This window comes from Notechis scutatus, chromosome 4 (assembly GCF_049901735.1).
Source record: "Notechis scutatus isolate UNSWTSFEM ecotype Mainland chromosome 4, rNotScu1.2, whole genome shotgun sequence".
Taxonomy (NCBI): Eukaryota; Metazoa; Chordata; class Lepidosauria; order Squamata; family Elapidae; genus Notechis; species Notechis scutatus.
In genome coordinates, this window is record NC_142012.1 from 138,257,888 (window position 1) to 138,284,813 (window position 26,926).

A 26,926-nucleotide genomic window follows, 5' to 3' on the forward strand; every position below is an offset into this window, starting at 1 on the left:
CCGAGACAAGAAGCTCCTGCCGTGCAATGAAAGCGCCCTGGCTTTAGGCTCGCGGGCTCAGAAAACAACGCAAGCCGAGGTCGCTTTGGCTCCGCTCAGCTTCGTCTCCTCAGCCCCAGCTGCTTTCAGTCCGCTCGGGAGGAGGGGGAGGAGGTGGTGGCGGCGGCTCGCGTTGTTTTCTGAGCTCTAGGCTCACGGGCTCAGAAAACAACGCGAGCCAAGGTCGCTTCGGCTCCGCTCAACTTCGTTTCCTCAGCCCCAGCTGCTTTCAGTCCGCTCGGGAAGAGGGGAGGAGGTGGTGGCGGCTCGCATTGTTTTCTGAGCTCTAGGCTCGCGGGCTCAGAAAACAATGCGAGCCGAGGTCGCCGGCTCCGCTCAACGCGTTTCCTCAGCCCCAGCTGCTTTCAGTCCGCTCGGGAGGAGGGGGAGGAGGTGGTAGCAGCAGCTCGCGTTGTTTTCTGAGCTCTAGGCTCTAGGCTCGCGGGCTCAGAAAACAACGGAGCCGAGGTCGCCGCTCCACTCAGCTTCGTTTCCTCAGCCCCAGCTGCTTTCAGTCCGCTAGGGAGGAGGAGGAGGAAACGAAGCTGGGCGGAGCCGGCGACCTCGGCTCGTGTTGTTTTCTGAGCCCTAGAGCCTAGAGCTCAGAAAACAATGCGAGCCGCCGCCACCACCTTCTCCCGAGCGGACTGAAAGCAGCTGGGGCTGAGGAAACGAAGCTGAGCGGAGCCGAAGCGACCTCGGCTCATGTTGTTTTCTGAGCCCGCGAGCCTAGAGCCAGGGCGCTTTCATTGCACGGCGGAGCTTCTTGTCTCGGGAAACACCGGGCATCCTTGCTGCCCCCTGAGGGGAGGGCGATTCTGGGCTGCGCGATTGGGGGACTTCGTGGCTTTGGGTGGGTGGGTGGGTGGGTGGGAGCGAGGACGGACGGAGTCCGTGAAGTGGGGCTTGCCTGCCCTTGCTGGCTGCCTCTGCTTCCTTAGGGGCGGGGAAGGGGGCTCATCTGGACCAAGGGTGAGTCTCCCCCTCAGTTTCCCCTGAAGGATCTTCCGTCGCTTTTGCCTCCTCCCTACATCTTCCCTCTGTTAAAAATCCCCACACACACACACTTATTTTCGGGCGGATAGATTTCGTGTCTGAGCATTCTCACATGGCGGTGGGTCTTTCCCCCTAAAAACAGTTAAAAAAAAAAAACAATATATCCTCATGCAAGAACTTTTCTGCTTCCGATTACCCCCATGCTTAAAAGTTGCAAAGGAAACACGGAAGCAGGGAAGTGGCTGCCCAGCTCCGGAGCTCCACACCATTTTTTTTCAGAGGGAATCTGACTCGAGTATAAGCCGAGGGTTTTTTTCAGCACAAAAATGTGCTGAAAAACTCGCTTATACTCGAGTATATATACGGTATACAGCTTTGTTTGGGTATTTTCCCATGTCATTATAGTTGTGCTTTTGAAGTTGTAGCAACGTTTCGGCAGAATCTCATCTGCCATCATCAGGCTTCTGTATAGTGTTCGTCTGTGAGTCAGACTTTTACAGCCGTTTCTTAACTATGGTTAAGATACATCGATGACACATTTGTTATTTGGCCCCATGGGAAAGAAAACCTAAACAATTTCCTAACACACCTAAACAGCACACACCCCAAAATCAAATTCACCATGGAAATGGAAACAAACAAACAACTACCATTCCTAGATATACTAATTTACAAAAAAAACGATGGCACACTAGGACACACCATATACAAGAAAACACACACCAACCGCTTCCTCAACGCCCAATCCCACCACCACCCAGCACAGATAAACTCTGTGGCCAAAACACTAATTGCCAGAATCAAATGCCTGGCAGATAAGACACACATAAAGACTGAACTATGCACCCTGACTAAAGTACTGACAGCCAATGGCTTCCACAAAAGCAAAATCACTGGCTTGATCCACAAAAACACACTGAGACAGAATGGAGACCAAGAAGATGAACAGATGAATATACACACACACACACACACACACACACAGAGAGAGAGAGAGAGAGAGAGAGAGAGAGAGAGAGAGAGAGAGAGAGAGAGAGAGAGAGATTGCAGGAGTCCCTCTAGTAATAAATACCTTTGAATATTAAAGAGAGAAAATCAGATGCTACATAAGTAAAATAGTTTCTAAAACCAAGTTTCCCTAAACTAAAATGGATTTTACAACTGTATCAATACAATTCTTTAAATCATAATAATAATTTCAGTGTATTCATTTATACCAAAGATGATTGATATGCCACTAGTTTTAACAGACCTTTAATTACTTGGTCAAAAATGACCAAATATTTTCTTCAAGTTATAGACAAAAATTGAAGTGAACATCAGAAAAGGCTTCTAAGAAAAGGCTCAAATGTTTAAAAAAATATCTAGAGTTGTAACCTTAAAATTGTTATTTATATAATGGAAGCTTAGTATGTACCTTGTAATCTTCCCATCTCAGAATCATCTGATTCACTTTCACCAGAGGTCGTCATGCCCACAGCTCCAGCAACCGAACTAGAAGCTAATGAAGAACACGAAATAAATGGCATTAATAAATCATGCAGCTTACATACTTACAAACTTAGAAATCTTTCTTCCAAAGTTGTCAACAAAAACCTTTAACAACCCCAGTAGGAATTGGAATGGGCATACAAAACAGCAGGTTTATTTTTAGTTTTGACTTACACAGTATGGAAAGACTGCACTTGAACAGCCGGTTTATGCTTTCAACCACGCATGTGGTTGAAACATTCTGAATTTTTTTACTTATTATGATTTTTATTTGAAATAAGGAAAAACAATTCAACAGAAATCTGACAATTCTATAAAATATGATCAGAGTCAAGTGTTTATCACAAGGGCTTGATAGATCTGAAATTATAGTATATAGATCTGAAATATACACCAAAAAGGATTGGTATAACATCTGCACACACCCCAAAAAAGAATGAAAATTACTATTGTAGAGAAATGTCTCCCACAAAAATCAAGGAACATGTTCACATCTCTAAGAAACTTTTCCACAAGAAGCAAAATGCAGTGATTTTGGTGTGTATGTGTGTGTATGTGTGTACACTCAGAATTAAGTTCTATTGATTGCAATGGGGTTTCATTTATTATTAAATATGTGTAAGATTGCAGCTTAACCAAAAATAGAAAACTACAATGTCAATCATTATTCTGTTTTAATCAGAAAATAAGCTAGAAAATAAGCCTATTGATCGCACATTGACAACAATTTAATTTCTTTAACTGTATTTAATAGTATTTTTATCAACATATATTGAATATATCAGATAAAAATGTATTTAACTGGGATCACTCTAGGGAAAAAACCCTGGCTCCTTTTAAACTGTACTAAAGACCCTAAAAACCAGTTAAAGGTTCTTTTGAGATATTTTCCCATTCTCAAATATTATATTCACTTAACAAGCAATAAAAACTGTCATCCCAAAGTAATTATTAGTGATAAGGGCTTTTAATTTCAATGATAAAATGTTGAACAACTGTATATTATTAGAAAGAGAATATGTCAGGAAGAAAAATCCAGGTCCAACATGAAGGACCAATTAAATTAATTGCTAAATCATGACAATGCACAACAAAATTAACTATCAGTTAACATCTCTTACATAAGCATAGTAAAATTCAGGGGAGGGGAGGAATGGACTAAGTTCATTTGTGGCTGTGTGGGGATTCTAGGTTGATCTCTCTTTTAATTATGCCCCCATGTTCTGCACATTCCAAGTGCTAGTCTCCTAGAGTCTAAGACACAGGTTTCAAATTCATGGTATCATGTTGCTGTCACATGATGTTTTGTGACTATTTTCCCTTCGCAGAGCTGGGATGGACGTGGCCTACGTGTGATACATCCAGCCCGTAGGCCGCCAGTTGACACCCTGGGTTTAAGTGGACCTCTAGATTATCAACCCACTTTGATTGGGTTAGTGTGACCCTCTCCTAAACATGGAATATCTCTGGAAACAATGTCTTCTGTTCAGCCCAGAATTAAGATACAAATCAGTGTCCTTTGCTTACTTGTGATACCTGAATCTATCCTAGTAGGGACCACCCTGAGCAGCTTCATTTAGGTCTTAAATAGGAAGAGGGAAAATATCATACCTTACATATCTCCACAATAGGCAGCTTCAAGGTTGGTTCTCTCATCCTCATCACTGATTTGAATCACAACTTAGAAAGAAGAACCATAATACAATGCCCCCAATATCAAATCTCTCAGATGGTTTAGAAGGATACCATGATTAATTATATTGAAAGCCACTGAGAGATCAATCAGAACCAGGCCGTTTAATTTCTCCACGTTGTTCTTGAGAGAGACCAATTTGAATTCATTTCTCTGTACCTGAGCCTAAACCTTGACTGAAAAGAATAAATTATTTTCTCCAGAATTCCATCCAATCTCAGGACCCATCAACCCTCAAACTTTCAATAACATTCTCCCAGAAGAAAAGATCACGGACTGGTGAATAGCTAATCTAAATTGCTGGGTCAAGTGAAGGCTACAAGTGAATATCTAATCTAAAATACTGAGTCAAGTGAAGGCTTCTTGATCACAGAGTGCACCAGGCCTCCTTCAAGGCAAGAAGTGTCTCGGAGTGATTGATATCATGGAGACTTTCTGGATGCCTTACAATCACATTTCCTTCAAAAAGTATTCATTACCATCCAAACTCAGCATTCTGTCACACTTTAGGAGTTTTTTATCAGCCAGAAGAAAGAATGGGGATTCAAGACATAAGTAGCTGTGCTGATTTTGCAGAAATCAGGACTAACAGACTAAGAGACTCCTTTAAAATAATCCCACATAATCTCGCAAAATTATCTTGATAGGATCTAACCAGTTAACAACCAGTTAACATTCAACTTAAGACTGAATCTGAGTGATTTTAACCCACAAACCCCACACAGTGACTGAAAACATGGTATTTTAGCCTGTTTTCCTCCAAAGAGCCACAACAGTTTAAGCAGAACAAGCAGCCAGGAGTATAAGGACATAATAAAAGCATGAAAAATTAATCTTTTGCCATGTTTATTGCCACAGTATAGTCTCAAACCCGAGTTCACATCTGTATTCAGTCAAATACAGGCCTTTTCTCTGTTGCTTCATCTTCCAAAGCTCCCCAGTAAGGAAAAGGAAAAAACTCTGGATTGAGAAACTTGGAAAACCACTCCGGTATAATTCTGTTTTATATTCCAGAATGCTACTAAATCTTCTGCCACAAAAATGTTGGGAAAATGATTGCCACTGTAACTTTGGGGGATGGGGAGGAATCAAGTATTCTCACACCAAGAAGATCCATTAGGCACCTGAGATGGACAATCAAATAAGTATATTCTTGTAGAACTTAGAAATACTATCAATTACATAGCGATCAGTGTGCAGCTAGTGCTTTCTAAATGTAATTTTGTCTTTAAAAATATAGAAACAAGACTTCAAAATACTATTTTAAACATCTACAATGTTTTAGAAATGGTGAGTATTAAGTTTTTAATTGTTTCTTTGTTTAAATAAGCTCAATTCATATCATCAACTAGTTCTATACCTATGCTTCACTATGAAACTATGTGATTAGTTTTTGGGGAGAAAAATAAGGGGGGGGGATTCTGCCTCTGCCTACCAGCATCTATCGGTATTCATCTGACTAGCGTCCTGTCAGTATGTGAGAGAGTTGAAGGTTGTTTGGAAACCGAAACAGTATTTGCTGTATGAGCAAGGAGACAGCAAGGAGCTTTGGTGTGGCTTAACTCAACTGTTCTGTACTAAAGCTGCTTGGTGCTGCGAAACTGAAACTCCTCTCTTCTGCTTGTGTTTTGCATTTGGAACAAATTTCTTTTCAAGTGAGGAACTCCTTGGCATCAGAGCGTGTTAATAATAATATTCGAAATACTAATGCTCTGATGGTCATTTCAAAAAATCCTTTCTTAGTGAGCACCTAGAAGCCAAGAGGAACATATGTGCCAAATTTCAAGTTTGTAGGCTTTACGGTTCTGGAGATTTTGTGATGATGCATGAGAGGTATTTTGCTTTTATATATATATAGAGAGAGAGAGAAAGTAGATTAGATATGAAAGTCCTATATTTATCAGAACACATAAGAGGTTTAAAAGCTATTTCATTATCCTCAACTTTTGACCATAATCGAGACCAGAATCTCAGTTACTATAGAGTCATTGAGTGAAGCAATCATCAGGTGAGAGGCCTACATGATTAATGACTTCATCCCGGCACTCCCATTAGTAGTGGTTAAGCAATTTCCTGGGTTATAAAGGAGATGGACTGAAAGAGCTGCCTGCCAAGTTCAGCTCCCCTGTATGTGGAAGAGAACTCCTTTGGTGGGCTGCAGGAAAGGAATTCAGATCTTCAGGATCTGAGCTCTGTTTCTTTATCCTGCCAGAGCAATTATGCTCCCCTCCATGCATTGGAAGGAACTGTTCTCACCAAGTTGTAGAATGAGAACATGAAAACTTTAGGATCTGAGCTCCATTATGAGCTCTGCTGAGGGAGTTCAGCTCCTTTCAGCTGGCAAATCTCCCAAAGTCAAGAGGGAGTCTTCTCAGCAGATAGCAGCTTGTAACCTTCCCTGCCAGCTTCCCCACTAACTTTCTGGGGAAGCCAGCAGAGAAGACTGCAAATAGCTATCAGATAACTGCAGGGTGCTTGGCAACTGATAGTAAGTGCAAACCCGTTGCCAAGCATCCAGATTTCAATCACGTGACTGCAGGAGTGGTAATGTCACATTTTGCAATGGCCAGCAATGTTTTACAGCCTGTATAGCACCCTTTCCACGGCCATTATAATTCCAGATCATCGTTAAATGAACAGTGTTAAGTTAAGGATAGCTATAATTCAAATTTTAAAAAATGCTTATATACTTAATTTATTAACAATAATTATAAAGTGTTCAAATCCTCAAGGACTCTAGGAAATTTACAACAGGAAGAGGGAAAAAAGTAATAAAATTACAGTAAAAAACAAAAAATAGATGCCTTTAACTATTAAGTGGGATAGAGGTATACTGAAATAGTATCTATATAACTTGGTTAGAGAATGTAAACGATATGTCTATTTCTGTATTTCTGGAGGGATACTATTCCAACAAAAGAAGGCCTACTTTAGAGAATGCTTGCCATCTTGTGCTCAACCCATGAACTTTACAAGGAGTACACATGACTAGTAAAATCCATTCTAGCACAGTATTTCCTGATAAACCCAGCACCCCATTAGAAGAAAGTACTGTATATTGAAAGTAACCTACAACTTATAGGTATTTGTTTTCCTTACCTGCAGCTCCTTGTGGAGCCTCATCAGCTCGTGCAGCTGAAGAATCAACACCATCCTGATTGTTATCAGGATCGGCCATTTTCTCCTGTCGGCGAGCCTCAGCTGCTCCTCTTTTGCCCAGGCCAGAGCCTCGCCGACTAAAAAAAAACAGGTACAATCAGAAACCTTCTAGATTATGTTTTCAGTTTATAATGGCTTCAAATTAAACCCTAAAGGTTCTTGAGTAGTACTTTTTCACTATATGTTCAAAAATACTTCAACTATATATAAAAAGTATACCATCAACATCACCACATCTTGGCTTAGCTGCCTTTAACAACCTAGTTCATGGAGAAATACTTTCATGTTAATGCCCATCTATTTTCAAAATCTATATAGCAAATGAAAGATTTAGACTGATACATTTTTTAAAAAAACCCTCCCACTGAAGTAGGAGCTAGGGGTCAATAAATAATTCAGATGCCACCTCAATTTTTTTAAATCTTCTGTTAAATTATATTTTATTTATTTAAAACATTTATATAGTCACTCTGGGCAGCTTCCAATCAAAAGCAATTGATTGTTTCATCTGCAAATCAATGCTACATATAGTCTTCGGGCTATGACAGCATTTGGGACCAGAACATTTGTTGCTAAGGTCATAAAGCACAATGTTATGTGACCATGTCACTTAGTGACAGTAATTCAGGTAGCTATCGTAACCCCAGGATGGCACAAATCATTAAGTGAGAAGAGACAAGAGTTCCATGCAAGGTGCTTCAGAGGATGCATGAGTGCTGCTGGGATGTGTGCATCTGTCACAGGTAGGAATTAGATATCTGGGATATGCAGGTGCCATGGTAGGTGCTAAAGAGTGCAGGTGGGTTGGGGGCGGGGACTGCAGGGCCTTCCAGTGGAATTATAGAGTGCAGGCACTTTGGCAGGCCAGCAAAGGGTGGTCAGTGGATGCTATGCATCATGGGTGGGCCAGTGGGAGGAGGTACACATGAGTTATGGAATGGGGGGGGATGCTACAGATGTTGTACTCCACAACAGGTCTCCTTGGGAGAAAAAGTGGCAGGAGCAACTTGCAACCTCTTCTGCCAGCATCCTCATTGAATCTGCTTGTAGTAAGCCAGCAGGGAATTTTACAAATCACATAACTGTGGGATGCTGCAACTGTTATATGTGTGAGGTTGCCAAGCACCTGGGTCATGAACAGGTGACTGGGAATGCTGCAATTGCCAGAAGTTTGCAGTTAAAATTACCACTTGTTCAGGGCCATTGTAACTTTGAATGATTGCTAAATGAGTAGTCATAATCTGAGAGCTACTTGTACTTACTGCCAAGAACTATGGAGGTTAAACTATAGAGAATCTATTAAGATTGATTCAAAATATTTCTTCTCAAAAATATTTTATTTTTATTCCTATGTCTTTTAGAAACATTTTCACCTATTTTCCAAATCCATATCATTTAGCTTACTTGATCTGTTACATTTGTACACCACTCAAGTATCTTCAAGTATATTATTTATTAGCTTACCAAACATCACTTTTTTAATGTATAAAGTTATGCATAATATTCAATTTTCTCTATGTTGATTTCAAAGTCTTTCTACCTCCTTTTGGAAGAATATTTACCTCATCCATCAGCCATATGATTTCTTTGAACAAGAGTTTTATATTGTTATATTTTGTTATATTGTCAATATTGTTTTATATTGAGAAAATTAGTACACAGTCTTCATACTTTTTTCCTATTTAAATCCTGTCCTCTTGCAGTCACCTCTACTATTTTTTGAGGATTTCTTTAAAATTCAAAATTCAATGTGTTTGAAATATATAGCACAATTTCTTCAAAGGTTTGGTTAATTTGTTGACATTAAATAATATTATCAAAGCACTCTGGAAAGCTGACAGTTACAAATCCAAATCACAAGAAGAAAAAATAATATGTGAAAAACAATGAAACTGTCACATTAAAAACTGGCAAAAGAGCAGCAGCCCCAAATCCACCGTCTTACTTCTTAAAAGTTCATCAGAAAAATATATTCTTAACAAATTTCCAAAAGATTAAAAGACAGAAACAACTAGCCTAACTATTTCATGAGGATAGAGCAATCACCTTATTTATGTTTAAATATTATATAAAGTTCTGCATAACTAACCAGCAACTTCAGGACTTTTATTTAAACATTATGTTTTTAACACATGCTTATACAACCTACACTTATACAATATATAATTAATTACTCTCCTATAAATGATCTAGTTTAAATGAACAGTTTCTACAGAATTTATTTCGAAAGGGAAATCCATAGAATTGTTGAATGGCCCAATTCAAATGCTTGTATGTCAGCAATATAAATCAAATTATAACTCAATCTTGTTACAATCTGCTTTACTTGATGTGCCTTGAATTGGGCATTATTTCTCTTAAATTCCAAACTATGAAATATTAAACTATAGTCCTGTTTAATTGAAATCTGACAACCACAGTTTCTGGGTTAAATGTAATGGGAAGCAATTGTTTAAGATGTGCTGTATCACACAGTGTTCCTAAACAAGCATGGTGGGAACAGTAAGAGGATGGCAAAAATGGGAAATAGGTTCACATATATCTCAAATTATTAAGAAAGTTATTCGAACTGGATATAGTTATCATATTTGAAATCAGCAAAATACTTAGTGCGGACTTGCTAATTCAGTACATACTAAGAAAAGATTGCTTATTTCAAACTGTGATTTTATATGTTATACTGTTTCTCAAATAATTACATTTGTCAAATTAAACATCCTATCAGGCACACAAATACAAACTGTCCATTATGTTCATTCAAATTCTTTATAGGCTTTTCTCAAATGCAATTTCTTCAACTATTTTAAGTGTTAGTAATTTTGTATCACATTATACCTGGTACTAGCACAGGAGCCCGTGGTCTTTTGCCGTGTGCTCCGCCTCAAACTGGGGAGCTCAGCAGGTGGTGATTCACTGCGCTTTTTTGTAGATTTTCTCAAGCCTAAACAAATAGAAGATGGGTAATAATGGCAGCTTATATTTCTTCACAAGTTTCCCAACATGAAATGTTCCTTTCATTACGCTCTTAGCTCTTTTTACTCATGCAAACTATGAAATATTATCTCTTTCTTTGTGTAGAAAGAGAACTTCTACACAAAGATGATTTAAGAAAAATAAAAACATGGTAAGGTTAAAAATGTATTTAATTTATAAATACACTATACATTATACTATTACTGTATGCATTTATTTACATGCTATTAGAAAAGCCTTTCAATATTCTCACCAGTAAAAATACTTCAATCAACTATTTTATTGCAGTCTATTGAAAGGTATACACAAAACATTTTAACTTTGAAATATCTACTTTAAAATTATGATTTTCAAATTTGAAACAAGGTATTTCAATCTAATTTTATCTCAAAACAGTGCTGTTCTGTGCACAGGACAATTTTGGACACTAGTTCAATATCAAAATATTTGACATAACTATATATCTTGTATGAAATGAAAAACCGCTAAATAATCTCTCATATTAAAAAATGTCCATATATGAACATTTTGATATATCACGCTAGTTAAAAGAAATTGCCTTTGAATGTCAACAACCTAATAATTCTGCAGTGGAGAATGTATAGGGAGAATCATCAAAATATGATGGGATACAAGAAATTCAAATAGGGATTCATTTTCAATCATTGTTGAAGCTAAAATAGACTTTTTTACATGAAATTAGAAAGTGGAGAGGCTTGATTTTCTTTTTTAGAAAGTCATAAATATCTGCACAAAATGAAGAGAACGAAATCTTTTATATCTCAATAAACAGCATGACTTAAGTTATAATTTCTTTCCAAAATTTAATTGAAGGAAGTTTCTTGAAACTTGGAAAATAATAAGGAAGTTGCTGATAAGAGTTTTGGATGTTCCCATATGCATGATTTTAGAAAGGAAAAAAATATTCCCTTCTCCTGGAGAGAATACAAGGACATAAGTGATACCTTTTATTTTATGTGTAGAAAGTAGAACATTCAAATTAAAAAGTTTATACTAACTAATGTCATCTCATTTAATTTTCTTTAAATTTTCAGTGGGGAAAGGCAAAATACTGGGAAAGGAGAAATATTTTTACTATATGCTGGTATTATTTCTGTATAAGTTAAACATGTCAAACTATAAATTTTGAGTACTGATCAAAGAAGAAAAACTCAAGGACCTGTTTATGGGCTTATTTAAATCAATGTAGTACTGCATGATTCATAGCTAGGGCTGTGCAATGCTTTGAATTCAATTTCTAAAGGATGCTTCCAAATGCAATGGAGCACAAATGTAATGTTTATCTTAACTCTTTTTTCCACAGATGCATGGTTACTCCCATGCAACTCTCACATAATCCTGAAAAAGTCCTGGTTCTTTTACAACTTATAGGATATGGTATCATATTTACTTCTTTGCATGCTCAGAAGCACCTTTTGTGAGTTAAACTAAAGTGCTATACAACGCTAGGTAAACTACTGATTATGGCTACTAATGAATCCATTTAAGTGATAACATCATTCTATTGCTATTGTTGCTCCCTCTACTGGCTATCCATAGCAAGATGAATGCAGCAAAAACTATATTGTTGCCCTTGTAAGAAGCAAGAGAAAGGGAGCTACTGAGTTAGACTGAAATCTGAGAAAAAACAAGGAAGCAACAGAATTTCCTAATATATTTTGAAGTACATTTTTAAATTAGCAAATATGCAAAACTATTACTATTGTGCTGCAAGTTTCCTTCCCTCTCCCACATCTTAATTCTAGAAAAATACTTCAGTTAGCATGCATCAAGTTTTTTTTTACACAACTTCAGCACATTACAATCTAGTGGAATTATTGGGCCAAACCACAACCTAATTGGAAATACAGATCATTAGCCACCTATCTGTGATGAGGAATTTCAAAATTTAGCATGAAAGATGTAATGACACATAAATAAATATCTAAAAGATGCCTCTTTATTTAACAAATTTATTTTATTTATTAATAAGATATATATGCTGTCCAAATTGGATGAAAGTCTGAATGGTATGTTCCAAGGTCTAGTAATCCAGATTTTAAAAAAATAGGAACAATAAAGCAAAATCAAAGAATAAATCCAATGTAACATTTAACCATTCTAAAGCTTAGCAGTTTTGGCACGTCATTTTCAGAAGTCATTCAGTTATTCATCTGATCCCATAAGCTATTTGGAAGAACCAGGCATTAACACCCTCTAAAACAATAGCAAGAAAAGGAGATATCTTTATATCGAGGGGGGTCGGTGGCATCCTATTCTAAAAGAGGAAGAAATTAAAGAAATTTCACCCTCAAAGCCCTTGTTATCAACTTTCCCTAGGATTTGGGGTACAAAACAAATCTTCCCAACTAGATCTTACTGGATGGGAGAATCCACCTGTAAAAAGCATTTCTATAAGTACCCAAAATCCTTAGCCATAAAGAACTTTAAACTGCAGTTTGAACTGCACCTGGAAGCCTACTGCTAACCAGTTCCCAAAGTAATAGGCAAACAAATGGCATTCTGAACTAGCAGAGGCTTCCTGGTGATCTTCATAGACTGTTCCATATACAGCAGCTCCAGTTGTGAAGTGCAAAGTCACAAGTACCCATCAACAAAGCCTATTAAGACAGATACAAAATGGAACTCTGAAAAGATTCTCCTGGTCAGGGATTAAGTCTAAAGCCTGTTGCCTTCTCCTCCCCTGACGCCAACATGACCTCCAGACTATGAATAGCTCTGTAAAAATCTGAACAATGGAACACCTCTAGTACAAATCAAAGCTAAAAACTTGCTAGTATCTGTCAGATTTTGAACCCACAGTTATTTTAGAGAAGGGGAGATATCACTGTTCCTTAAGGAGACAGTGATTTGCTCCTTCTCTCCTACTTCAATAATCAATCCCTAGTCTCAACTATTTCAGAAAATTTTTGCCCCATTTCCACTCTTTCTTTACTAGGGAAGGTTGTTGACAAGATGGTTGCTTTACAACTTCAGAGGGTCCTAGATGAGCCAAATTATCTGCATCCCTTCCAGTGGGTTTTCAGGCTAGAATATGGGACTGAAACAACATTGGATAGTCGTTAGTAGGAGGATAGTGTGTCCCCTCCTTATTTTCCCTTAAGAGGACTATAGTCATATATAGTCAAGAAACATAAATGTCTTGCTTCATCCTATCTTCCCTATCAACACAGCACAGAAAATGAGCTACCTTGACTTGAGTATCTGCTTAAGTAGTTCTTCACAATCCTTCCTCTAGAATTTACTACAGAATGAACAACTTGGATTATTATTTTAAAAAAATATAACACTTCATAGACATTAAAGCTGTCAAAGGCTTTTAACTGTCAATATGTCTATTGATCATAAACAGTATCAAAAGGAGAATATTTCTCAAAACTAATTTTTGGAAAACAGAAGTATTAGTTCATACTCTCTGGATTTCCTAGAGGCACCTAACTAATATTCTCAAAACAGTATGGACGAGGCTATTTTTCTTAGGAGATGTAATATGCAGAATCAGAGTACTGGTTTGTTTCAACTCAGAAACAGCCTTGTGGTATTTTAGTTTTTCTAACTCATTTGGAAATGTTAGAAACATAATAAATTTTATGCAAATTAAACTGCACATAGATTTAATTTGAATTAATTCTAGGTTAAAAAAAACTGTTTAGTTCAAACTATATCAAAACATCAAATATATATTTTAAAAATGGGCATTACATTGTAATGATCTAGACTGGACTTTCAACATTTACATAAAAATAATTATTCATGTTCTACACTAAATCCAATATATATCATTTCAGAGAACAAGAATTATAAATATGAATCACTGTGTCCTGACTTTCACTGAACAAATTATTTTTAGACATTAAACATCACCAAACATGCATCCAAACATGTGGTAGTATACAGACTGAAGTGATAAGGTGTTTTTTTTAGATCTTTTTAAATTTCAAAATAGCCCTTCTTAAACTAAATATTTTCTGCAAAAGCATGTATTGTTTTCTGATAGCACATGATAAATATATATATTTATAGATCATGTAAATTGCAAAGTTAGAAATCTAGTGGGAAAACATTGTATGTTAATTGATAATTGATACTTTAAGTATCAAAGAGAGACTCTGAACAGAATCCTTTCCATCTCTAACCATTAAGTTATGTTGCAGTAGACAATGTTGCAAAAAAAAATAAATCATTATTTAGCTAGGATCACCTTTTCTACATTTGGTAACCCTTGTCCAAGCTGATAGCCTTCCCTCCCTCTTTGCCACACAGGATTATGAATAAATAATTCCTATTCTTGTTTGGAAGATACAACTTAAGAAATAAGAAAAATGGACTCATTCAACATAAAATATGCTAGTAAACAAGGTCAGTATAGGCAAATTATATAAAGTAGAGGGCACTGGAAAGTTAAATCTTTCCTGGTTCGTTATACACACAAAACTTAAAGTACAAAGACATACACTACTGGAATAGAGATCAAAAGTAAGAACTGATGTCTCTTTGCATCTGAAATACACACTCCCTGCCTAGAGCCCCCTTTCTTGAATTTACTAACCATCCAATGATTATATATGGTAAATTATTTTTCATATGACATTGCAGATCTTACTAAATTATTACTATAGCTGTATTACAATAATAAATTTCCAAGACCTTATAGAAATGAAAACATTTTCAACAACTCACTTGCTAGTTTAGCCTGTAATCCTGAAGGCCCAGGTTTTGATGCCTCTGGCTTAGAAGAGCCCGGTAGAGAAAGTTTTGTTTTAGGCAAGCTAACCTTGGGGCTAAAACGAGCTGCCCAATCAAACTTTGAAGAGCCGCCTATTTTATTTTGTTCTTTATCCCTGCTACTCCTCCGTGGGCTGGGGCTGGATGCAGATCTGGAGCGCCTGGCCTTGCTCTGGTCTTTTCCCTGTTTGACTCTAGCACCCTGAGAAACAGCAGAAGATGCAGAAGCAACAACGGAGGAGGAGGAAGATGTAGAGGCCGAAGAGGAGGAATCTGTGATGGTACTGCACCCAGCTTTGGCTGAGCTCACTGATTTTGAAGCCAGCTTGGTGGGTTTTGCTGGTCTCTCTTCACTGCCAGTTGGTTCAGTTGCTGAACGACTCTTTACAATAGGTAAGGTTTCTGTCCTTTTCCGTTTCTGGTTTCTGGAGCTAACGGTAGCTCCACCCTTTCTGGTGTGAGCTTTACTGGTTGATGGCAATTGTGAAGACTTTGACTCTTGCTCTTGGTGCAAATGTCTTTTCTTAGACTTAGTCTGAGATTTATTTCTTTCCAAGTCCGAAGAAGAATCAGCGTGCTGAAGTGCTTTGGTTTTTTTGGCAGGGCTAGGAGAATTTGTCTGGTTGTAATCTGGGCTAGCACTGCGTTTCACTCCTCGAGAACTGTCTCTTTTAGACACCTGCCCGGATTTTTGTTGCTCTAAAGTACTGTCTGTGTCCAGAGCCTCTTGTTGTGGAATTATAATAGCAGATGAGCTACAGCCTCTGAGAAGGTAAACATAAATTCAATATTACTACTCAACAAAGAAAATAATATTTTTTAAACCTGCAGAAATCACCTGGGTATTTAATTTGTAATTTTCAAGAAAACGTAGCTGAACAGTTATACTTTACCTCTACATAAGAATTAGAGCAAAGCTTTGAGTCAAAACATAATAATCAACTAAGCAGTTGTGCTGCAAAGGTTTACAGATTCTCTTACTGTAGATATGTATTTTTCAAACATACTAAACAATTAATGCTGAAAACTCCCAAATCATGAATTATATTTAAGTAATTTTTTAAAGTTAATACTTAGCATAATTGTGCAACATTTTCAACGGGAAGTAATAGATCAGCTGTAGTAAATGATTATATGAAGAAACGGTAACAAATATGATTCTGGAGTCTGCAATATACCCATAGATAGTTTCTTGGATATTTTGTAGTTTTTCTGCCCAACTTGGCTTGAAAATGTCCAGTCCTCCAGTCCACCCAGCCATTCAAAAAGTATGTTGAAAAAACTAGACACTGGACCGGTGTAAACTCTTGATGGACATTCGGACACAATGTGATAGATATTTTTGTCGGGGAGCACCACAGTCACATAGAGGTAGAGACAAGACCCCCACTGGCACACCACAATATGGCTACCTTCAGCTTCATATTTTCAAAAATGACAGATTATACATGACCTCTAAACATTGAAAATAAAATTAGTGAATTAGTGGGCCCTGTGATCCAGTATTTGAAGAGATCATCTATTCTTTAGAAGTCAAAAGTTATAAGAAAAGAAGGTGAATGGAAACAATTCAATCATATTTTGTGATCAGCTCTCAGTATCAGTTATTTTATAAAAATACCCCAAACATGCTCTTAACTTACATATATTCATTAGGCTAGAACAGTGGTTCCCAAAGTGGGCGGTACCCCCCCGGGGGATGGTGGGATGACTTGGGGGGGCAATAAGAGGCAAGGGGGGCGGCAGAGGAGTGCTGAAGGTGGGCCCCTTGCAGGGTGCAATTCAGCTTCCACCCCGCCCTACTTGCCTGGCTTGCTGGTGGCCAAGAGGAAGGCAAGCCAGGGCTGACCCGTTGACGATTCTCTGGATCTTCTACCCATGGAGCTTGCATAGCAGTGGCCCGCACTCAGCTAAAATGTTTGGCCAGGTGGCTGGCAGAGGGGCGATGCAGGTGGCGTAAGCCTCGTGCTTCCTGATTGCCTCCCGCACTCCCCCTCAGCACCCACGACCCGCGAGCCCCAGCAGCTGACAAGATGCGGGCTGGCGGGGAGCCGAGTAGCAACGGGTCTGCCCTGACTGGCTCCCCTTTCCCTCTGCTGCCAGCCTCGGGAGGAAGGTAAATTTGTAGGCAGTCGGGAAAGCCTAAACCCCTGCTGTTTGGGCTTTCCTGACTGCCTACAAGCTTACCTTCCTCCCGCAGCTGGTGGCAGAGAGAAAGGTGAGTGAGCAGGGTGGGTTGGTTCACCTTTCCTGCAGCTCACTTCTCCTGCAGCTCCTGCGGTGGGCGAGGCTGCAGCCTCGCTTGAAGTTCACAGCCCTTTCCCCAAAAGAGCGAGGGGTAGAAGTCCCGCCCATGGCCCCTTTGTTGGACCTAGAAGCCTTGCCTGCCGGCTTTTCCGGGCAATGTAGGACCAGGCGTGAACGGACAATCGTGCCCGGTCCCTGGGAGACTTGTCATAAGCGACGCTGCCGTGAGACTACCTTGTTGGAAGAGTGTGTGTGTGTGTGTGTGTGTGTGTGTGTGTGTGAGTGTGTTTCAGGTGGGTCTCCTAGCTTAGGAGGAGAGAGCGAAGGAGGAAGGGAGTGGGAGTGGGAGTGAGAGAGAGGGAGAGAGAGAGAGAGAGAGAGAGAGAGAGAGGAGGGAGGGAGGGAGGGAGGGAGGAAAACATATTCAATAATCAGTGTCAAATTCCACCAAAGAGCTGCTATTGCTATTGAACACAACTGAAATAAAGAATTTCTATATTTTTGCTGGTTTGTTCCCAGAACTACCTTTATGAGAAATGGCAACCAGTGATTTTCAACCCAGTGAAGTTTCTTTGCTTCACATCTGATATTCTTATATCAAGGTTTTGTAATGCTTCATTTGGAACTACGTTGCGTTTCACAGTGAAAACTGCCAATACTGAACAAAATTAAAGATGCTAAAGTGTTCAGTAAAACAATCTGATTCAATATTACTTCGACAATTGAATTGTTATTTCACTAGATTAAGAGGACTCCTTTAAATGTTCCAAATAGGAAATTTAAAAAATGAAAACACACTGGTCACCTATTCTTTTGAAATGAATAAAACAGGTCATGATTCAGACAGCCCAGCTGAATTCAGAAGGGCTTTACAAACCTTGAAAATGATTCAGAAAGAGTGCTTTTAACTTTGCACATCTTTTTATTTTAATTACAATAAGCAATTTCCTAAGAGCACAAAGATATGTTGTTCCTTTAAAGAAAAAATAATTAAGCAGTGTTTGTTTAATATGACTCTTAAAGCTGTTTCATCTTTTTCCTCCCATGGAAGCTTTAAAAAAGACTTGCATACTTTAGCAAATAGCAGAGAAGTGCTATGTTTGCACAAGGCTAGATTAGCATTAGCCCCAAATTATTTCCAAACAGAGCATGTCTTTAATTTTCAACATCTACAAACAAGTTTATTAAAACACCAAACCCCATAAATAATATTTATTCTTTTTCTTGCAGTTTAGGAAAGATTTAAAAGTACACTGCTTTATATTACTCAGACACATTTCATTCTGCTGATATCAGACTTGTCAAACTTTCATTATCATACACGTTTCAAATCTGAATGTCTCAAATTGAAAGATTTTCTGTGTATTCAGATCAGTTAAAAGTTATTTAGATGTTTCTAATAAATCAGCATGTTTGCAACATATTCCATAGAAGTTACATTAGTGAATTCATAAACATAAAGCTATTACCTTTTAGAAAAGTGTCCTTTGGACTGTTCAGTAGTAGTATTGGACTGCACTTTGGGTGCCTTTGATATAGATTTTCTACTTTCAGAAGGGCTACGTGCCTTATGTTTTGCCTGCCCTAAATGTGACCTGTCAGCAGAAAGTTAAAAACAGAAAGCTATGAAGAACACTGGGACACAAACACAAACATACATAAGGAGCAATTTAGACACTGAATTTATAACACAATTTCTCATTAAGTTGCATAACATGTTTAGGGAACAGTGTTAGTAGCTAAGCTTTAGGTAAGGTACCTGAAACTCCTGTACCTGAAATTATGTTTAAAACATGAGGTTTTGTTTTGATGTTCTGTTCTTTCCATTGTTCCAATAATTTACATTAAATAAAATTTTAGAAACAGTAAGCTGTTCAAAAGCTTCTATTTTCCTTTATTCTCAATATTTCCCTATTTTATTTAACTTCTAATACTGAGTTACTTTGAAAAATAATCCTGAACATTGTGTTTTCCTTCTCAATAGATTTAAACTATATTAAATTAATGGTGATTTTGGTTAAACAAATCCCATCTGAAAAGAAAATATACGCTTAACTGATTTTAAAGAAATTTGCAAGCGTCTTCTGTAAGAATAAAAAGAAATTGCTTAAATGCAGCCTGGGTTAGTCCAAACTTATTTATTATTTATTAAATCTGTATGTAGCCCATCAAGCAATTCTGGCTAGCTTACCATACCATGAAGATGAATGACGTAATTGATGTTAACTATCCCAGAGGTGTTTGACAATATGATACTACAAATTATATTTCTACTTGAACCTGAGCACACAATTTAAGGATTTGATCAGCCATAAAACCCCTGGAATATGGATAGGCAAAGTTTATGTGAAATCTAACAAAAGAATGAAAGATGTAAATAATGAAAGCAAATGGAAGAAATGGAGATTACTTCCAGGAAACCGATATTGTTGTTGGTCACTAAACAGAACAGTTGCTAACTAAGGACTACCTATATATAGAGGGTGAAGGCAAGAAAGAACATCGAATTGAGTAACCCCCCAACCATGCATGTACTTTGTAACAGCTCTGCCCCAAATGCCATTTACTTTTATTTATTTAAATCAATTCCTTACCACTTCCCTTTAAAACATTCAAAGCAATTTACTATTACAAACCACATATAAATCTAAACATTTATAAATATAATGCAAAATACAAAGTAAAGTAATAAGCAAAATTTCAGAAAATAAAAGCATTAATAGTTATATCATAGCAGCATTTCTACGTTATTAAGAGGCCTGGAAAGCTAAAAATGTATTTACCTGACTCACACAAACTCTGAAAAGATATCTAACATACCTCAGTAACCTCACTGAAAAATCTCTCTCTAAAATTGGGGAGAAGAGAGCACTTTTTAAAAAGCCCCTCCTTGGGTAGCCAACACACCTCAGGATGGCAGAGCACCTGGAACAAGATCTTCAGAAATCATCTCAGGATATGATTGGAAAGAAATGCTCCTTCAGATACTATAACCCCAAGCCATAAAAAAAAACCTAGGTTAAAACAAATATCTGGACCTAGATGATGTGTTTGATTGTGAATGAGCTTAGTTTAAGGGAAACTATAATGGTAACTCATGGACTCGAAAACATATAACTTCCTGTAACATGTAAAAAAGTATATTTTAAGTGAGGAATATATTTTGTTTCACTTTAATTATATCTTAGACTTTTCGTATAAAAGTCAGGTGCCCACAGACATAGTCAAGACATGACCTTGAGGGCAAATAATAAGGAAACCATATAAAACAGAACTATCTGTAACCTGCATGGCAAGGAATTTTCTTCCCGGAAACCTTTCTTCTTGTCTCCTCCCAAAGATGATCTCATCTCCTCTCCTTATACTGTTCTTAGGACAGTTTACAACTCCCAAACCAATTTCTATGTTTAAATTTCCTCAAACATCATCTCTTCAACAATATAACAAGAGGTAGTATATCAACTACATAAATCTGGGTAACCACATGATAGCATCGAAGAGCTACTTTGAAATCTCTCCATTGCTGCTATATAGTGGGCAGAATTACATATAACTTAAAAAAATCAATTAATTGATAGTACAACAAAAAGAAAAAAAAACATTGTAATGCCTGGAAGAACCAAAACATTGTACCCGCTAACTGAAGGCAGAATTTGAAATGGTGAGACCTTAGACTGTTGCGCATTAAAACTACATTAACAGTAGCACAGCATAGAACCATTCCAGCTGGGCACTAAGGGTATGCTGTGGGCATCAAAAAACAGAATTCCCTGCTAATTTCAGAATGGGAGGAATATGGCATGGATGTGGATGTGGCCTCAGATAGTAAATAACTAAATATTCATTTACTTAAAATATAAATTATAACAAAAGTCACCACAGTTTGCTTTTGAAGAGGCTAAGATGGCAGTAATTACCAGTAATGTTAATAATCTTGAAAGGAAAAGATCTGATAGATCATCAAGTCAAGTTGACAAATGCTAACTATGTTTACAATGATGTGGGATAAAGATGTTTCAAATATGCATATTTATGTTTTTGTACACAGGCTGTACTACAAGAAATTCTACAAAAAAAACCTCCCCTGAACTTAATGTAATAACTTCCAAAAAAAGTTGGGAGTCTATGTGATAGGAAACTATTTCTCCTTCAAGAGACTTTTATCAGTCAAAGTACAAATATGCCTTTGACCTACATCATTTAAAATTATTCTTCAGAATAATTTTTCCTTTTAAAATATTTTTACTTGTCCTCTTACTCATCCAATTTTATTCTAGCACTTCTTGAATGGAACTGTTTTGTTATAAATTTGAAAAATGTTGGTGTGGTTAAATTAGAACATAATTATAAAAGCATAAAAGCATAAAAGGGGCATTGGTACGCTGCTTCTCAGTGTGCTGAGAGAAAATCCAAGAATGGGTTGACTTTGTCTTTCTGCCCAGAGACTGAGTCTGTCAAACTTCCAGCCACACCTCCTTCGCCTGAGTCCCACTTTTGATGAAGGCATAGCGATTGACTAGATGTATTTTCAGTGCTGATTCTGGCCACTCTTGGACTCTGGACCAGACGGTTGCCAGGGTGGGTTTGTTTCTGTCTCAGCACACCAAGAAGGAGCGTATCAGGTAAGACCAACACCCCTTCTCCAGTGTGCTGAGTAGAGAATCCAAAAATGGGACATACCAAAGCCGGCTGTCCGAAGGGTGGGTAGCAGTCTGGTCCCGAGTCCCCAAGTCTGGAGCACCCGCCTGCCAAAGACTGCTTCAGCTGCAGCGAAGGCGTCCAGTTTGTGGTGTCTTATAAAAGAGGATGGGGAGGACCATATCACTGCCCTACAGATGTCCTCAATAGAGGCCTGTGCTGCCCACGCAGCCATCGTAACTGCACTTCTAGTGGAATGAGCTGTCACTCACCTGAGCAATGGGACAGCCTGAAGCTTGTAAACTTTGGCGATGCATGCCCATATCCACCAGCCTATGGTCGATGGCGTCACCCTGTTACCCAGCGAAGATGGCTGGAATGACACAAATAGGGATTCTGTTTTTCGAAGAGAGGCTGTCATCTTGATGTAGGTGGAGAGGGCCCTCCTAACACCCAAGGTGTGCCATTTCTTCTCTAGGGCAAGGGTCGGCCCTGGACAGAAGTCTGGCAAAATTATTTCTTGTGCCCTATGGAACCAGGAATTCACCTTGGGAAGAAAAGAGGGGCCCAACCGCAGGACCACTCTGTCCAAATGGAAAATGCAAAGGTCCCTCTTATGGAGAGGGCCGCCAGTTCGGACATTTGTCTGGTAGAAGTGATGGCACGAGAAAGGTTACCTTCAATGTGAGGAAGCACAGACTGGCTGTCCTCAACAGCTCGAAAGGTGCAGGTGCGAGGGCTTGTAGTATGGGCAGGTGGGGTACTTGTGTACCACGGGAGGTTTTAGGTTAGCTGCACCTCTAATAAAACTGCGCACAATCGAGTGTTGAGCGAGGGGCTCCAGATCTCTGTATGCTAACACTGTGGGCAGAGCAGCCACTTGTCTGCAAATTGTGTTAAGGGACAGTCCCTTGTCCAACCCATCCTGGAGGAATTCTAGGATCTCGCCACTGATATCGAGGTAGGTTCAATGTGTCCTTTGGAGCACCAGTTACAAAAGGCTCTCCAGGTTGAGTCATAAACCCTGTTAGTAAATGGCCTCCTGGAGGCCTGGATTGTCCTGCCTCAGAATTCTCCTCTCAAATGCCAGACAGTCAGTTGGAGCCATTGTGGCTCTGGATGGACTAAGGCCCCCTGGCTGAGGGAGATTCTGTCCTGAGGGATCTTCCAAGCTCAGGATATCAACAGGCTGACCAGATCTGCGTACAACGGGCATCTGGGCCAATGGGGAGGTAGAAGTAGGATTTCTGCCTTCTCTGCCAGCATCTTTTTGATTATCCTCGGAATGAGGGGAAGTGGAGGGAAGGAATATAGTAGGCGTTGGGGCCATGGTCTGGGGAGTATATTGACCCCTTCCACCCCTGGAGTTGCAAATCTGATGTAAAACCTGGGGAACTGGGTGTTCGACATGGTGGTGAACAAGTCCAGGATCGGAATGGCTAAACCTTTCGGACAACTCCCTGAAGAGGTACGGATGCAGGTGCCACTGAGTGGTCTACTGTAGCTCTGGCTGAGCCAGTCCACTTGTACATTCATTGTCTCTGAGATGTGCTCCACTCTGATGGAGAGAAGATGTCTCTCTGCCCAGAGACCCAATTGTTTGGCCTCTCGCATGAGGGACCTGGAATGGGTTCCCCCTTGGCTTGATGTGGGCCTTGGTTGCCACATTGTCCGTCAGAAGGAGGACATGGTGACCAGAGACAGTGTCCTGGAATTGTCAGAGGGCCAAGTGCGCTGCCCTGAGCTCCAGCCAATTGATATTATTCTTCAGATCTGCCTGAGTCCACCGTCCCTGTGTCATCTGGGAATGGAGGTGGGCACCCCAGCCAAAGAGGCTGGCATCTGAGGTGATGGTCAGGCAGCTGGGCTCCTTGAAAGTACATCCCTTGGTTATGACTCAGGACATCCACCATTGGAAGGATCAAAGTGCCTTTGGTAGAACCTGAACCCTGGCATTTGAGTTGCTTCTGCTGGACCTTTGCATGGCAGAAAAAACCACAGTAAGGCCCTGGCATGCAGATACATCCAAGGGTCGGTTGATATGCAGGACACCATCTTGCCCAGGAGCTGCAAGAGGAGGGCCAAGGATATTGTTTGTTCCACTAGGTTCCGACTCACTAAGGTCTCTATACTGGCCTGATGTTCCTGCAAAAAGGAGACCTGGCACGACCTCATATCTATCACCGCCCCAAGGTGTAACAGTCGATTGGTGGGAGCCAGGTGGTTTTTCTTGTAGTTGACTATAAATCCATGATCCTGGAGGACCTGGATCGTGACCTGCAGATCCTCTTTCGCCCTAAGATGAGAGCAGGACTGTATCAGAATATTGTTGAGGTAACACTGGACACGCACAGGAATTGCCCTGAGGTGTGCCGTCAGTGCTGCCAGTAATTTGGTAAAGGTCCTGGGCACTGAGGACAGGCCGAATGGTAGGGCTCTGTACTGAAAGTGTCATCCCGCATAATAGAATCTCAGGAACCATCTGTGGGAAGGAAGAATGGGCATGTAGAGGTATGCCTCCATCAGGTCTATGGACATTAGGAAGCCGCCCTCTCATATGGTCTCCAGGATGGATTGGAGGGACTGCATCTTGAATCTCCTGTAAACCAGGTGGATGTTTAATTTCTTGAGGTCCAGAATTGCTCTCTACCACCACGCCAAGTTCTTTGGGACTACGAATATGATGGAGTAGAATCTGCCCCTGCTGGTCCTCTGGAACCGGCTCAATAGCGTGAATATCCAAAAAGTGTTGCATTGTGGTCTCCATGAGGCCTCTATGTTGTTCTTGGAGATGGGACAACAAACGAAGTACTTCAGGAGAGGAATTAAGAGTATGAGGCCTAGCCTCACCGTATTTAGGACCCACGTATCATATTTAGGACCCACGTATCTGTCATGATTGCCTCCCTGTTGTGGCCCACTGGCGGCTGATGGAGCTGGCACCAGAGTCGGACAGCGAGAATGTTGGGGAAGAACCTGGGCCAGTCCTGGAGGTTGAGGAAGGCTCAGACGAGGGCTCTGCATCAGATGCAGAGATGGGCCAGGACAGGTTGGGAGTCATCAGCTGCTTTCGGGTTGGACAGCAGTGAGGCAGGGAAGCTTCTGGAACCGGTTTCCAGCCTGCATATGTGCAGAGCGGCCAAAAGGAAGGAACAATTAAGAACTCAGGGCCAACTTGGAAGTAAGGCCACAGGTGGACGATGAATGGCCCCTCCCATAAAGATTAAAGGAGGAACAAAAGGGGAGGGGGCTTTTGCAGAAAACAGTTTGTACGTTCATTTGTTCATTCCAGCCTCGTGAAGATTTGTCTGTGTAACCTAGACTCTGTGCCCAGCCCTTCCCTGTCAGCACTACATGTGGAAATATTTACAGGGAAGCTTTCCAAGATAGATAAGGTCTGAGCTAATAATTATACCTTTCCAAGACTGTTTGCCAGGGTTAAGACAAAACACTCCCATTGGTTCGCAAATAGACCTAGGCAGCCACCAATGGGAGGATTGGACTGGCAGTCACTTCGAGTGACAAAAGGGGCAACTTCCCAACCTGCAAAATGGCCACTTGGCCTGAAATTGTTGCCTGTTTGTGTCCTGAAATCCGGTTCTGTCCAGTTGGCGGTCAGGTCTTTGCAAATAGGCTCTCTGATGTTGAGGGGTATCGAATCCGGTATCTGTAGACCAAAAGGAAGGTCTACGAAAGTAAGGTGAGGGACGGTGGTCTGCTGGAAGGTAGAACCTTTCTCATGTCCTTGTTTTCCATGAGGATGGGCTCCAGGGCCTCTCCAAAAAGCTTGCTTCCCTTGAAGGGAGCAGAAGCTAACTTCCATTTAGACCTCATGTCCGCCTGCCAGTGGCAAAGCCACAACAGACAGCAGGATGTTACTGATGAGGCAATGGCTCTGGAGGCAAACTTAACTGCATTCAAGGTAGTGTTGGCCAAGAATTCAGTTGCCACCAGCTTGTCTTGGTGGAAGCGGAGATCCTCAGGTAGCACGCTCACTTGCATCAGGCAAAGCCAGAGCAAGGAGGTCCATTGAAAAAGGAGGAAGCCATCAGTGCCTTAACCGTCCAGGCCACTGCCTGATATGTCTTGCGGAGGGTCAGCTACGCCTTCCTGTCCTTCATCTTCAGGCCATTTGCTATGTTAGACAGGATGGTGGAGGAAGCTAAGGCCAACCACAGGTCCATCCACTGTTGGTAGTTGAAGTGCCTCTGTGAGGTCCGAGCCAACATTTTAAAACCTTCTGTCACTCCCACTTGGAGTGGGATATGACCCTGGTTGAGACCATTGCCTCTGGACCATGTCCATAAACAGCTTAGGTAAGGGGATCTCCTCATGCTCCACAGTTGGTTCAGAAAATAGCCACTCACTTGGGTCTTGTAGGCACAAACAAGGCTGTCTCTGATGAGTGTGACTCAACTCCCACATGAGCCATGCTATTGGCTTTATACAGGAGGGATTTGAAAAGGGTTGGACGGAAGAGCCCTGCAAATACTGGAGGATCCAGAATCAGTCCCTCATCCTCTTGACAGTGCCAGGTCCCTCTGATCTTCGTCCCACGAGATCGATTCTCCACTCTGCATGGATGAATTGGGAGATCATGGCCCCTGAAAGGTTGCCAAATCTGTTTGGATCTGAGGTTGCTGGCGCAGATGCACAGGGGTATTGGGTGCCAAGGAGGCAGTCTGGCTGCTCCCTGTGTTATGGCCTCTGAAATTAGGATTTTTATCTGTTCATAGAATTCGGGTCCTTGGCTCTTCCTTGGGCAGAGCTCTGCCCCTGTGGGAATGAAGGTGGCCTCAGGAGCAAAGCTCTACCTTTAGAGGCTGGTTCCCATTCTGCTTTTGCTAGGCAGGAAAGTGGAGCAAAAAATTCCCCATTGCTGCCTGATGGAAAAGGCAGCTGAGAGAACTGCTCTCTGGTGCCATCTGGTGACCAAGCCTGTTG

The 26,926-nt window shown here is 40.2% G+C and overlaps 1 protein-coding gene across 6 annotated transcripts in view; it reads right to left on the reverse strand.

Annotated features, from left to right (window-relative positions):
• TRIP12 (thyroid hormone receptor interactor 12) overlaps positions 1 to 26,926 on the reverse strand; it is a 97,774-nt gene that overhangs the window by 44,500 nt on the left and 26,348 nt on the right. For 4 of the 6 annotated variants that reach the window (XM_026664458.2, XM_026664431.2, XM_026664449.2 and 1 more), the window contains exons 3-7: positions 18,814 to 18,939; positions 15,053 to 15,861; positions 10,214 to 10,319; positions 7,319 to 7,455; positions 2,453 to 2,536 (exon numbers count right to left, since the gene is read on the reverse strand). In XM_026664458.2, the coding sequence (XP_026520243.1) occupies positions 2,453 to 2,536; positions 7,319 to 7,455; positions 10,214 to 10,319; positions 15,053 to 15,861; positions 18,814 to 18,939 (1,262 nt within the window). The remainder of the gene's footprint in view (positions 1 to 2,452; positions 2,537 to 7,318; positions 7,456 to 10,213; positions 10,320 to 15,052; positions 15,862 to 18,813; positions 18,940 to 26,926) is intronic. The other 2 variants (XM_087965102.1, XM_026664467.2) reach the window with 1 other exon arrangement.